At 42.1% G+C, this 12,953-nt stretch overlaps 1 protein-coding gene across 2 annotated transcripts; it reads left to right on the top strand.

Moving 5' to 3' along the window:
• Nucleotides 1–9,727: 9,727 nt before the first annotated feature.
• ripply1 (ripply transcriptional repressor 1) lies at nucleotides 9,728–12,044 on the top strand. Of its 2 annotated transcripts, none has more exons than XM_042091257.1 (4): nucleotides 9,728–9,976; nucleotides 10,171–10,249; nucleotides 10,947–11,020; nucleotides 11,399–12,044. In XM_042091257.1, exons 1-4 carry the CDS (start codon nucleotides 9,888–9,890, stop codon nucleotides 11,625–11,627), a joined length of 471 nt encoding a protein of 156 aa, XP_041947191.1. In that variant the 5' UTR covers nucleotides 9,728–9,887; the 3' UTR covers nucleotides 11,628–12,044. The 2 variants fall into 2 exon arrangements, with proteins under 2 accessions (XP_041947191.1, XP_041947190.1); XM_042091256.1 differs by having other exon boundaries at nucleotides 9,731–9,976; nucleotides 10,168–10,249.
• Nucleotides 12,045–12,953: the final 909 nt, after the last annotated feature.

Here is a 12,953-nt window from a genome sequence, read left to right as displayed (position 1 = left end):
GGCGTGTAGTTGATGGAAAGTGCAGCCAGGGTGGCACAGTTTTCCGGTTTGATCGTGGTCTCAGTGAGAGCCAAGAGGTCTAGAGATAGGTGACTAGTATAGGCAGAAATGAAATCTGCCTTGTTTACTGCAGATTGGCAGTTCCACAATCCAACAGAGGAGGTTTCAGTGGACAAAGTCTGCCCTAGTGAGTGGAGGTTAGGTTACAATGCCTTTTGACATACCTTCTGTGTGACCTGGAGATGACAGGAATTGGCCAGAGGCACATTACTTAAGAATGATGAGAAAACTAGAGCTATGATAACAGATAAATCGGATAGTTAGTGCTTTATTCTGTGGCCTTACCCGGTAGACATGCATGTCTTTACTCGATATCGTCTTCACATGATTAAAGCTGAACCCGATACGGGCTGACACTACAGCACAGCTTTTACTGTTATTGTGATTCCACGTTTTGCTGATTGCACCCGGCCGAGACTGCCTCTAAATGAGGAACCAAGGAATTGCCAGGAGAGGAGGAGTGGATGGATTTACAGTATCACAAAGCAGATTGAAAATAGCAGTAAAAACATACCTTGCAGACAGGTTTTCAGCACTCTGAATCGCCGCCTCAATTTATCTTCAAGAGTATCTTAGCAGACACTTCTTAAGGCTCTATGAGAAGCTTTCTCAATGTATTTCCAAAAGTATTGCAGTTAGGTTGTTAAGCTGGAGCTTTGGTGAGATCCTGCCTCTAAATGAGCAACCAATGAATTGCCAGGAGTGAATGGATTTACAGCCTCACCTCAGTTCAGGTGTTATGCAAATAGCATCAAAAAGACACAATATCACAAAGCAGATTGAAATTAGCAGTACAAATGTACACCTTGCAGACACCTTTTCAGCACTCTGAGTCACATTGTTCCCATTAATATAGGGCAACGATGTATTTTCTGGAGAACTTTAATCATCAGTATGCAAATTGCCATGATCATCCATACACATCACAATAAATGGAACTGGCTATGTGGTTTCCCAGCAACATTGCTCAAAAAGTTGCACCATGTACCTTGTGTGTGTGTGTGTGTGTGTGTGTGTGTGTGTGTGTGTACGTGTGTGTGCGTGTGTGTGTGTGTGTGTGTCTGTCTGTCTGCCTCTCTGTGTGTGTGCTTGTGTGTGTGTGTGTGTGTGTGTGTGTGTGTGTGTGTGTGTGTGTGTGTGTGTGTGTGCGCTGTACACTAAATTGTGCCAAGGGTGTTTGATGGGAGTGAACAGAGGTAGTGCAGAATCAGCTTACGTGTTTGTTGCTACACCTTTGGGCTCATTTCGGGGAGGTGTGGGGCAGCCACCCATCCTCACACCTCTACTGGCACTCACATTGAGCTGATAGGCCTGACTTGTCTGGACATTCACCGCCTTTGTCCAAAGAGAGGAATCACATATGAGAAAACCTTCTTTGAGAAAACCATGCCTATGTAGCTATCTTTCTCTAGCTGACCAATGTCCTAAGGCTATTGAGAACTACATTTATGTTGCAGTGATGTTAGCTGTCACTCCTGCTATTTATCTGTTTTAATCATAAATGACCAAATTAGAGATAAGCTATTATTATTACCCATATCAATTGAGACACCTGTAAGAGGCCTCTGTCCAACAGCTCTCCAGGCAGTGTTTCACTTTCATGAATGACCCTATAATTTTGATCCATTTGATCAATATTTCTCTCCTGATCTCATCAGAGGCTCACAATATATTGCAGACATCTAGTGTTGTAAATGACTAATGAATAACAGTATGCTCAAACAGTGCCATCATCTGGACAATTATGTGAATGCAGTTGAAAGTAAGATTGATCGGAGATGAAATTTGGTTACTAATGATATTTTCACATGGAAGAAAGGCAAGACAGGCCACAGTAACTTTAAAGATGAGTAACAAAACCATAAAAGTATAATATCATGAAGAAAAACAACAGGTGACTTTACTTTGCTTTATTCTTTATTCAGGACACAAAAAAACAGTTCATAGCATAATACAAAACATAGCAAAAGACAGACAAATACAAGACAAAACACATACAATAAAAAAAATACTACAACAGCCAAAGTTCCAAAATACACAAAAAGATATATTAGCATAAAAACTAAAATGCCAATGGTTCCACAGTCTCGAAGTGAACCTAACCGCACTCATTACAGGGTTCACTAGTGTTGCAATTATGCTGTCGAATGACACATACATGTGAATGTTTATAAATTAAAGATTTACACTTATGATATACAGTGTGTACAGTTTATTATGAGAATTATTTTTCTGTGATCTTTCTGTGGGTTCATAGGCCACGGGGCCCCAACTGAGCAGTCTTCACCTTTTCAACTCTACTCACACCACCAGTCAGAAGTGGGGAGGAGTGGGGTGTCACCATCTCCTTACACTCCAACAGGCACACTCCAACACCTCTTCTCATTACCCCCCCCCCCCCCCACACACACACACACACACACACAAGAAAGCTTTATTGGCATGAACGTTTCAGCAACATTATTGCAAAAGCTCAGTTACATTATGTACATGTAGAAGGATAAAGTAAATAAATTAAGTAAGACATAAATAAAATGATGATTTTAATCATAAATACAAACATACAACATTGTTGGTGGTTGTGGCCTCACTGGCTGTCCCTCAGGTTATGGCAGGCATAACCTCATATCGAATCCCATATTGGCAGGCTCTATAGGAGATGGAAACAAATTGACAAGAGGGATTCATTTTCGCGGAGAAGATGTACAGGACTGAGCGGTATAATGCATCTAGTTTAGATTGTGGTTTCGTGAATGTAATTTGAGTCTTGAATTTCCCTCTGGGGATCAATAAATTATCTATCTATCTATCTATCTATCTATCCATTTTCCTTTTCAGTGTAATTTGGTTGGGTCTCATTTTTCAAGCTACTGTAACATTGTCCTGGGCCTCAGTGATGTGGGATGGTGTTAGGTCACTGAGTCTCAGGACAAGTTGGCTAAGTGGGCTCGTTCCCATGTTTTGTTCATGGCTTTTCAGAGCTAGATGGTGGAGTGAGTTGGGGTTGCTCGTTTTAATGTGTTTTTAAGAGAAGTTAAGGGATCTTTTTGAGTGTTGATAATAATGGAGTATTGGCCTAGCTCTGTCCTGCATGCATTGTTCGGTGTCTTTCTCTGTACCCAGAGGATACTTTTGCAGAACTCTGCATGCAGGGCTTCAGTTGGGTGTTTATCCCAGGTTTAGAACTCATACCCCAAACCCCATACCTCACAGCCATATAGTGCTATTGGCTCAATTACGGTTTTAAATATTTTAATCCAGATTCTAAAATTGATCTTTTGATGGCATAAAATGCTCTTTCAGTTTTTTCTTTAAGTTTCTTCACAGCCAAGCCAAAGTGCCCTGTTGAAGTTAGGGTTATACCTATAGGTATAGTTATTTGTATGATCAATTTTGCTGTTGCCTATTTTAAAGTTGTTGGTGTTTCCTTGTAGCCTGGAACATTTTTTTAAAGTATATTGTTTTGGGCTTTTATGCATTTAATGCGACAGGATAGTGGAGAATGACAGGAAGTGAGTGGGAGAGAGAGTCGGGGTGGGATCCGGAAAGGACCACGGGGCGGGAATCGAACCCGGGTCGCCAGCGTACAGTGGAGGTGTGCCACAGCCAGGGCATAACTGGAACATTTTTTGAAAGATTAGTACCTTAGTTTGTTCAAGGTTTATTTTCAGGGCTCATGTCTGACAGAGTTTTGCCAGTACATCCACGTGATGCTGCAGGCCTTCTTTCATCGGTGACAGCAAAACCAAGTTGTATATTTATAGATGTGAGAGAAAGTGGAATAGAGCATTATGTCCAATATTCCAATATGTGATTTAATATTCTGCATTAGGCCCAATATTCCAATATGTGGTTTACTGTTCTGCATTTCTCACTAGTAGGTAACTTTGACACTAAAAGATTATATGTAATGACTCTGTATGATATCTGTACTGTCCCTGTGTATATCTGTGTGTGACTATGTATTTAGAGATAAGTGGGAATATTATGACTTTGCAGTGTTTCACTGTTCTGCATGGCTGCGTCAGTAGCTATCTGCTCCGGATTCCCAGGTTGCCACTAATCAGAGTCTGATTCAGTGTAGTCCACATGAGATGGGATGACCAACGCCATCTCCCGTCAGCTTGGAAGGATACTTAAACCCTAACTATTTCCTTGTCTAGGGCCTGTCTTTGTATTAATACTATGCAATGGTGGTTGTGGCAAGACAGTTATGTCACAATCTATTTCCTGTTGTTCTTTGTTGATATTCCATTTGTCAAGAAATCAACAAGTGTGTCAGTTGAAAAATGACTATAGGCTTATGGATCGGCATGTTCTCCTCTACACTGGTTAAAATGACTGCTGAGCAGCACTCAGGCATCCAATCAAGCACACCTCAATCCACCTCACACCTCTATGCTAATTCACCTGCCCCCTCACACCCCAGCAAACACACTCCAGGACCCTCACTGTCTTTACCCCTCCCCTCTCCTGAGGCAGCTTTTTGACACCCATTCCAAATCAGTCAGTGCAGAATAATTTCAAGGGTTTACAGAGAAATGGTCTGAAAAAGAGAAAATATCCAGTGAGTGGACACAAATGAAGGGATATGCACAAAAATAATCTCAAACTGGTTTGTTGAATATAACAATGAGTTCACTCTAATCAAATGACCACCATAGTCACAAGATCTCAATCCAATAGAGCACCTTTGGCCTTTGGGTGTGTGGTGGAAAGGGATATTCACATCGTGGATGTGCAGCAGACAAATCTGCAGCAACTGTGTGATGGGGGTCATCCCTATGTTTCCCGGGTCCTGTTCCAGTTAGGGTTATAGGGTCCTATGTTTCCTGGTTCCATACAAAGCGGGGAACGTAGGACCCGGGGAACATAGGGCCTAGGGAACATAGGTATGCTCCTGTGTGATGCTATCATGTCAATATGGAATAAAATCCATATTAGCAATTAAGGCACTTCTGAAGGCAAAAGGGGGTCCAACCTGGCACTATCAAGGTGTACTAATAAAGTGGCCAGTGAGCTCATTGTCATTACATTTAGTTGTGTTTACTTGTTTGGCTGCGTAGCATGCTAATTTGTTTGTTAAACAGTGACATTAAGCTATGTTTGCTAATGTCCAGCTTCTAGATGTTATGTGGCAAACAGTAGTTATAATGTGATCATGTAAAAGCTTGCTAGGACAGACGCTCAAGGAGTTCATCGCTGGATTTTAGGATAGCCTATATGGCAGCCGATTGCATTCCAACCTACAGTCAACTCAGGCGTTAAATGACTGGAAGCTTTGTGGATTTATAGATTGTCGTAATGTGCTGGTTCTGCTATTGCTGTTTTTGATTAACGCATTTACACTGATGAAGGAACAAAATGTTTCGCCTTTATGTCTACCCCGTTCCGCCTCGGTGTGTGTAAAAAGGACAGGCGTTCCGCGATAAAGGTGCATACATTTGCGAGAAATCCTGCAGTGTAAAAGGGGCTTATATCACACATTCTATTCAACTGTTGTTTTAAAGAAGATGGTTGAGCCTGTGTCTCTGGTTAAAGGTGAAGATGTTGATGAAATTGTGAGGGATGATGTTGGAGACCACACCAGAGAGCAGAGGATTCACACACACATACACACACACACACACACACACACACACACACACACACACACACACACACACACACACACACAGATGTGCACACACTCAGGTATACACACATTCATTCAAACGCACACATTAAAGCAAAGCACAGGCGAACACACACACACACACACACACATGCACGAGTATGCAAACACACACATTTCAAAATGCTAAAAAAAATAAAATCTAGATATACTAACTAACTCTACCAAAACATAGCAAACTTGGCTATGTCAAAAGTCATTCTGTCAAAACACTAGTATGTTTTTTTTTCTACACACAAAACCAACCAACGAACACATTTGTATGTATTAATTAGACATTTCCTAATTACATTTCATGCTCCTCCAAACAAACTCTAAAAATGGTTTTAGAGAGAAAGTGTGTGTGTGTGTGTGTGTGTGTGTACCCAGACAAAGGGAGGAACACCTCTAAGGCAGCATATTTTAAATTACTATGAAGCTATATAAGTAAATACATAATGTGCTTAGAGTTCGTACCCATCATCAATTTGTTTGGCATAAATTTGTCAAAACACTATTTTGCGTGCTGGAATGTCAGGGCAAGCCTTTGTTGGCACCTCTCCAGGGAGAGGGATGAGTGACTGGAGGGTGTCTGTGGATGTGTGAGGGGAGGGTGCCACCCCCTACACCTTCCCAAATGAGGTCAGTGTGTTTGTGAGGGGGTTTTCATCAGGGTCACCCAGGGTCATCTAAAATAATAATGCTTTTAAGAGGGGAGTGTGCTTACAGGTCGGTCACAAAGTTACATGTATTTACATTTACTCATAAGCTGACGCCTTCATCTAAAGGGACTTACTAGTGAGGAACGTTCAAGCTACAGTGAAATAGGATATCTCAAACTAAATAATAAGTACCGGTAATGCATTTTATAAAAAAAATAAAAGATAACTAAGGCAATTGTGCTAAAAACTTGAGAAGAAAATTATGATGTACAGCATACCTGTCAACACTCCCGTTTTTCCCGGGTTCTCCCGTATTTCAAGGTCATCTCCCAGCACCCTCCCGTTTTGTTATTTCTCCCGGAAAACTCCCGTAATTTGCATGGTCATCAAACTTCATTTTAAAATCATTGATCCATTCATTTTTTCTATTAGTCTGACATCTCTCAAGTTGCCAGATTGTGTATGAAATACACCCTACACATACGCGATCACTAAGTTTCAATTTCAACCGTTTTGTCATAGGCTAAAACCTGGCAACCCAAAACCCAAATAAGGAAGCGGGTGCCGACTGCGCAGCCTGAGTCTCGTCGTAAGCAAGCGGGCTAGTTAAATGGCCTACTCCAGAACTAGCTGTTGTGAAATTGTTGGGAATTTAATTGATTAACACATCACATAAACTGTTATTGAGTGTTGTTGATACACTGAAACTTGTGCCCTCGGAACCAAATCTGACAGCAAGCAGCTTTGGAGTTTTGGAAGTAGGCTGCAGGCAGGCAGCTGGTGGATACATAACTGGCATGCGTAAGGTACGCCCCCCCCCTAAAAAAAAAAAAACTCCCGTTTTTGGAAAGCTAAATGTTGAGGTATGATGTACAGTATGAGAGATACTAGACAGAAGAAATGTATGGCAAGTGTGTGATAGGCATGTTAAGGTTGTTAGAAGTGTTAGAAAAAGAGAGACTCACAAAAGATGTGGGTCTTTAAAAGAGATTCTGGAGATAGGGAGGGACACCCCAGCTCTAGCAAGTAGCTCGTTCAATCATCATACAAGTCATCATCATACAAAGCAGATAGCCTTTATTGTATTGTGTGTAGGAATGGCTGTGCCAGAATGCCTGGAGGAACACAGCTGCTGAGAGCTAACATTACATACGCCTTTGTGATAACATGTTTTTTGTAGTGTCTACACTTTTAAGTAAAAGGGTCTAAATGAAGTCGGCATGTGAATGTTGTTGTCATATGCTTGTATGAGATTAACGAGTGAAATCCCTCACCTCGTCACATCAGACCAGAGGTGTGAGGGGAGGTGTGGAGAGCTCGGGTCAGGGCACTGACCTCCTCAGTCTGACCCAGGCAGAGGTGAAATAATTATCAATAATATGTGTTCAGTCAGGATTAGAATAGGCTGTCACTTATTTTACATAGCCATCTGGATATGTTCAATTAGTGTAATTTGATTAACTTGCTCATTCAGGTGATAGAGAGCAGAATAGGGGTTCCTGTCAAATGTATTTCAGGGGTGTCTGCCAGTTTAACACCTAAGGCAAATGGATAAGGATATCGACTCCACAAATAACATTAGGATGCATTATGATGATACAATTAGCAATACACAGATAAGCATTGATCTGTCACCTATTTGGATTTTGAAGTAGAGGAAGGGGCATCAAATCAAATGGAGTGAAAGGCCAATGGTAAGAAATGAAAGGTATCTAGCAGGAGGGGCAGATAAAAGTGCAGATAGTGAAGCTTGATGGATGGATAGAGAATCTGGCAATTTAGAGCTCTGATGAATTGATTCAGAAGTTCCATTGCAGTGTGTTACAGTCCGAATTTAGAGAAACAGAAATGAGAAAAGAAAGAAGCTAAAATCCAGCACATCCACGTGATAACCTTTGGACGTTCCTCCATGTAATACTGATTAACACAACTGTTAAATGTTAAAAGCATAAGGTAATACGTCATCCACTATAGGCCCAGCCTATTTTATTGATGGCAAAGCGCAGAGGGCAGTCATTCTGATTCGCCATTGCAGACATTCCTCTCAACGGGGGATAGCGATTTTAGGGAGGATGGGGGTATCCAAGCCCAATCTGTCTCTGTGATCAGCAAATGTGAAAACAGAAGGCAAGGCTCATGCCCGCAGACTCGCAAATGAACCAAGTAAACAACTCAACACGGGTTATTTTCTTGAGAGATCATTTGAAAGATTAGACATTCGTAAATAACCACAACGTCGGTTAGCTGAGTAGTAGCCTATAGCCTAATCTATTTCATCCAGATGGTGAACAAGTATTAACATTTAAAAGAAGCAGAAGAACCCTAAAAACAAAAACAACAAAGTCTAAAATAAGTTCGTTAGGGTCAGTCGAATCTGACAAGGGCCTATTGTTCCAAATTATGGAAATAAGACTACAAGTAAAATAATTTTAGTCTTTAAAATAAGAAAAATAAAATAATAAAGGCACTTTGTTCAATTGAGGAAGGCAGCCTATGATCGAATTAAATTATAAAACGCTCATTTGGTCTTTAAACGATCCATTATTAAATTAATCAAGTCTACTTTGTCCCGTTTGTCAATTTGCTGTTCAAACAGGGGGTAAATATAACGAGGTTCTGCTTACTTTTCCAAATGGGCCATTGGGGACTGTTGTGAGTCCATTAGAGGATCATTAACATAGCCTTGTGCTATTTCTCGCACCTGGTCTGACTGACAAGTTGGGGTCGCGTGCTGAGCCTCGAACCATGCTTCGGGTCAAAAGCTTTTCATAGGGTTGCCAATCATATGCAAAGTATTTTTGTACAATATAGTTGACATGAGTGGCAACAGTCACAATGCTATCTATGCCTGAGTTAAAATGTCAGAAGAGAGTTGCGTGTTTTAACATTTAGTCCTACTTAGTGATAGCCTAATGAGGCACATTGGAATAAACGGTTCCAAATGACCAACCATATGTTGCCCAAATCAATTTAAATAGACTATGTTGCTTTAACCTCCCCAATTTCCACCAAATAATACATGTGACTAGAATGCTATGCTTCTTATCTATTTCATTTCAGTATTGTAAAACAGCCTACTAACTTACCCAATTATAGGTTTATATGGCCCTCTCTTTATTTGCCTCCTGTTGTCTTTCGCGCAGATGGTGCGTAACTTTTCCCCTCCGTGTTTTTACAAAAACCTCACGGTACCAGATTTCTCACCGTCACGCAGCGCTTCTGTGTTTATACAACTGGGTAAGTCCTCACACCAAATTGCTTATGGTCACCCAAGTGGGTCACGCAGTCACAGCAACCCCCTCGTTCTATCATTTGGCAGTGCCCCCTCCCCACCCCCTCCTGCGGCTAGGTGCCTTTATAAACCTCGGGCTGTTTGCTCGGCTAGTCACTCGATCGAAGGCAAAGGATAGCGAGCACTCTGCAGGCCAACCGGACCGAAGACAACATCCTGCGGGGAAACTGATCGACTTAATTGCGAATACAGTTGAAGATTAGCACGAGCATCATCAAACATGCAATCCGCTTGTCTCGTAGCTCAGCAGACGCCCTTCGCCGCCTCACCTCGACTGGTCTCAAACGGGAACTGTTCAGTACACGCCAGGTAAGACACGTCTTCCTGAGTTAGCTACGATACATTTAAATGCATTGTCCTGCTTCTACTGTCTTGTTAATATTTCTGCAACATTCATAATCTTCAGTCGGATTTTGAAATGCCGCTGAAAATAATAGACCGTGTAAGCCTCATATAACTTTCATTTACAGCCTTCTGACACAAACCATTTTCTTTTTCAGCAGTAAATCTGCCCTGTGGAGACCATGGCTCGTGACTCGCGACAATGCGCAAACTAGATGCCAGAGAAGCCAGCTTGCTTGTGTAAGTATCTATTTCTCTGAGATATAGCAAATACATGTTGCTGTCATGGTCAGATAGACATATTAGATATCCAGTCTCACTCCACCAGAACAAATAAAATGAACAGGACTAGCAGCAGGGCTGCAGTAGAGGAGACAGACGAGCATGCTGTGAGCATTAGCCTCTGTGTTGGCTCAGAAGGTGTGACGGTTAAGCTGTTTTCTTGACACTGAGCCACTTACTGGAGAGAGAGAGAGAGAGAGAGAGAGTGAGAGTGGGGCAAGCAACAGCCATATGGCACTACTTGTCTTGTCTCTCATACTGAGGAGCCAGTTAGGTGGTGCAAGAAGAGAGTGGGGTCGACAAAAACGGAGGTGAGAGGGAGGGAGGTGTGCCTCTCCATAATGCAAACTGCCCATGCTACCAGCCAAAACAGACACCTCTGCCTCTTCCGCCTCCTCCAGCCCAGCTAGTTTCCCACAGGATAGCGCCACCCTAACACCTCCTAAGCTGCCACACTGGAGCCAGTGCTCTAGCTGGCATCCTGTAGTAGGTGCCACCACGTCCAGGGGCACCATCCGGCTATCATCCACCACTTGGCAGGAAGTTGTCATAACTGCCTTTGGGTAGACACCGAGAGTGTCAGAGTGAATCTTGTTTTATTTAATTGCAGAGGACTAATGTTTGTCCCTCTCTCTTTCTCTCTATCCCCTTGCAGCCTTACTCCAGACCTCCTGTGCCAGGCGCCACCACAACCTCCAGCAAACTACAGCCCTTTCAACACCCTGTCAGGTTAGTAGTGTCTGGGAGGACATTCTCATTCCCCTTCTACGATGGTGTACTGTGTGTTTGTGGCCTCATAGTGTAAATGCCACGTGAACTTACTTTAATCGGACCAGGCAATGTGTTAGTCGTTCTAAAACCCACAATCACACCTTGGGTGGTGGTAATTCGATAAAACACCCAAGGCGCTTGTGTGTGTGTGTAAAATGCCACACATATGTAGTAACTGCACCTAAGAGTTTTAATTTCCGCCCGCCCTAATTTTATGTACGTGTGGGTGAAGAAAGTGCAGACACATTTTTTTTTTTTTTTAATCAGTGATGGTAGTGTGTTGTGGGATGTCGGAGACCGTGTTTTTAACTTTTTTGCCTCTCTTTACCCTCACAGGCTTTTCTGGCCCAAATCTAAGTCATATGACTACCTGTACAGCGATGGGGACGCCTTGCTCAGAAACTTCCCTGTCCAAGCGACGATCAGTTTCTATGAGGAATCGGACAGTGATACTGATGAGGAAGATGAGGACAATGAGGAAGAAGAACAGCTGATGGAGGCAGAGCAGAAAGGCCAGTCTCAGGAATATGTCCAGCCTCACCCTTGCTTTAGTGGCTTAAATTAAATCCATGGACACACTGAAGATGCCCCAGAGGGGGGAGAACTCTGGTTTCTCTGCCGTAAGTGAACAGGACTGACCACCAGTCAGATGTGGACAGCCTCTAGTTGGCAATCAGAAGCAGGGCTTCAGGAGCTGACGGCAGAGCTCACTCCAGCCAGCATCAATGCTCTCGCTGCTTTCAGCTTGGGCTGAGAAACTAAAATGCTCTCACTCTTTTGATGTGTGTGTGTGTGTGTGTGTTCTTAGAAGTTCCTTTTGGGGACAGAATCATTGGTGAACAAATGGATCTCACATTGGGACGAGGCTGTTTGCCATTCATCTCAGGACCTAACTCTTGTTACTATTTTTAAATTATAGTGTACATATCCACATAAATATATTTATCTTTATATTGACTATTTTTCTACTTTTCCCATGTTATGCCAAACACAAATAAAATTGAAAAATTGACAGTTTTGTTTGTTTTTTAGCCTCTTTGCTTTGTTTGCAGTCTAATTAGGGTGGGGTGCAGTAGTTTTAAAAAGGGAGGTGGGGAGGCGGCAGTAGCATAAAAACACCTCCTTTTAAAAACCTCATTCCTTTAATCCTTTGATGTGAGGGGACCAATGGGACTGGCAGAGAAGTGAGGCCTGTGCTGTGTCTTCACGCTTCGCGCAAAGATGGTCTGATAGTCGGAAACGCCAGGGGAGGAATGTCAGGGAGGGTAAATCCCCTTCAGTGAGAGGTCAGCACTCAACCTCTTTTGGGGTTAGCTTTACTAAATAGGGAATTAGGTACTTTCCCACATTTTCAAAATAAATAAAGCTATAGAAATAAATGAAGTTATCTTTCATACCTTTTCTCACACTTTGTAGATGATAGGCTTAAAGATTGTGAGCAAATGCATGGAGCATAGTTTTCACTGAAAAATCTTTTTCCAACTGTAGGCTACAATAGTAGATTGCCCTTAATATAAATGCACACATGCCAACCTAGCCTTACAGCAGGCCTAATTTGTGTAAGATATACAGTTTTTGTTGTTTGTTGTTTGCTATTCATATCTGGAGGAGTCTGGTAAGATTAAATAGTAATAGTCTAGGCTAATTGATCATTTTGACTGTGTGTGCTATTTAATTATGGATCATTATTCCTACAATACTCCACCCCACTTGTCTGATAAAAGCCCACTTCAAGACACTATCCAATCTACATTATACTGACCTAAAATAAAAAAAAAAACGCCAATGACACCAGGCAAAGGGTGATCCAGGGAATTGTAGTTTATATGAGTAAGGTGTGGCATGAGCAGAAATTTGGCTGGTTTTATTTTTGACTTTTGCAACATCTTGA

The sequence above is a fragment of the Alosa sapidissima genome, chromosome 5, assembly GCF_018492685.1.
Source record: "Alosa sapidissima isolate fAloSap1 chromosome 5, fAloSap1.pri, whole genome shotgun sequence".
Lineage (NCBI taxonomy): Eukaryota > Metazoa > Chordata > Actinopteri > Clupeiformes > Clupeidae > Alosa > Alosa sapidissima.
Note: the sequence above shows the minus strand (reverse complement) of the source record. Positions and strands in the feature narration are given on the sequence as shown.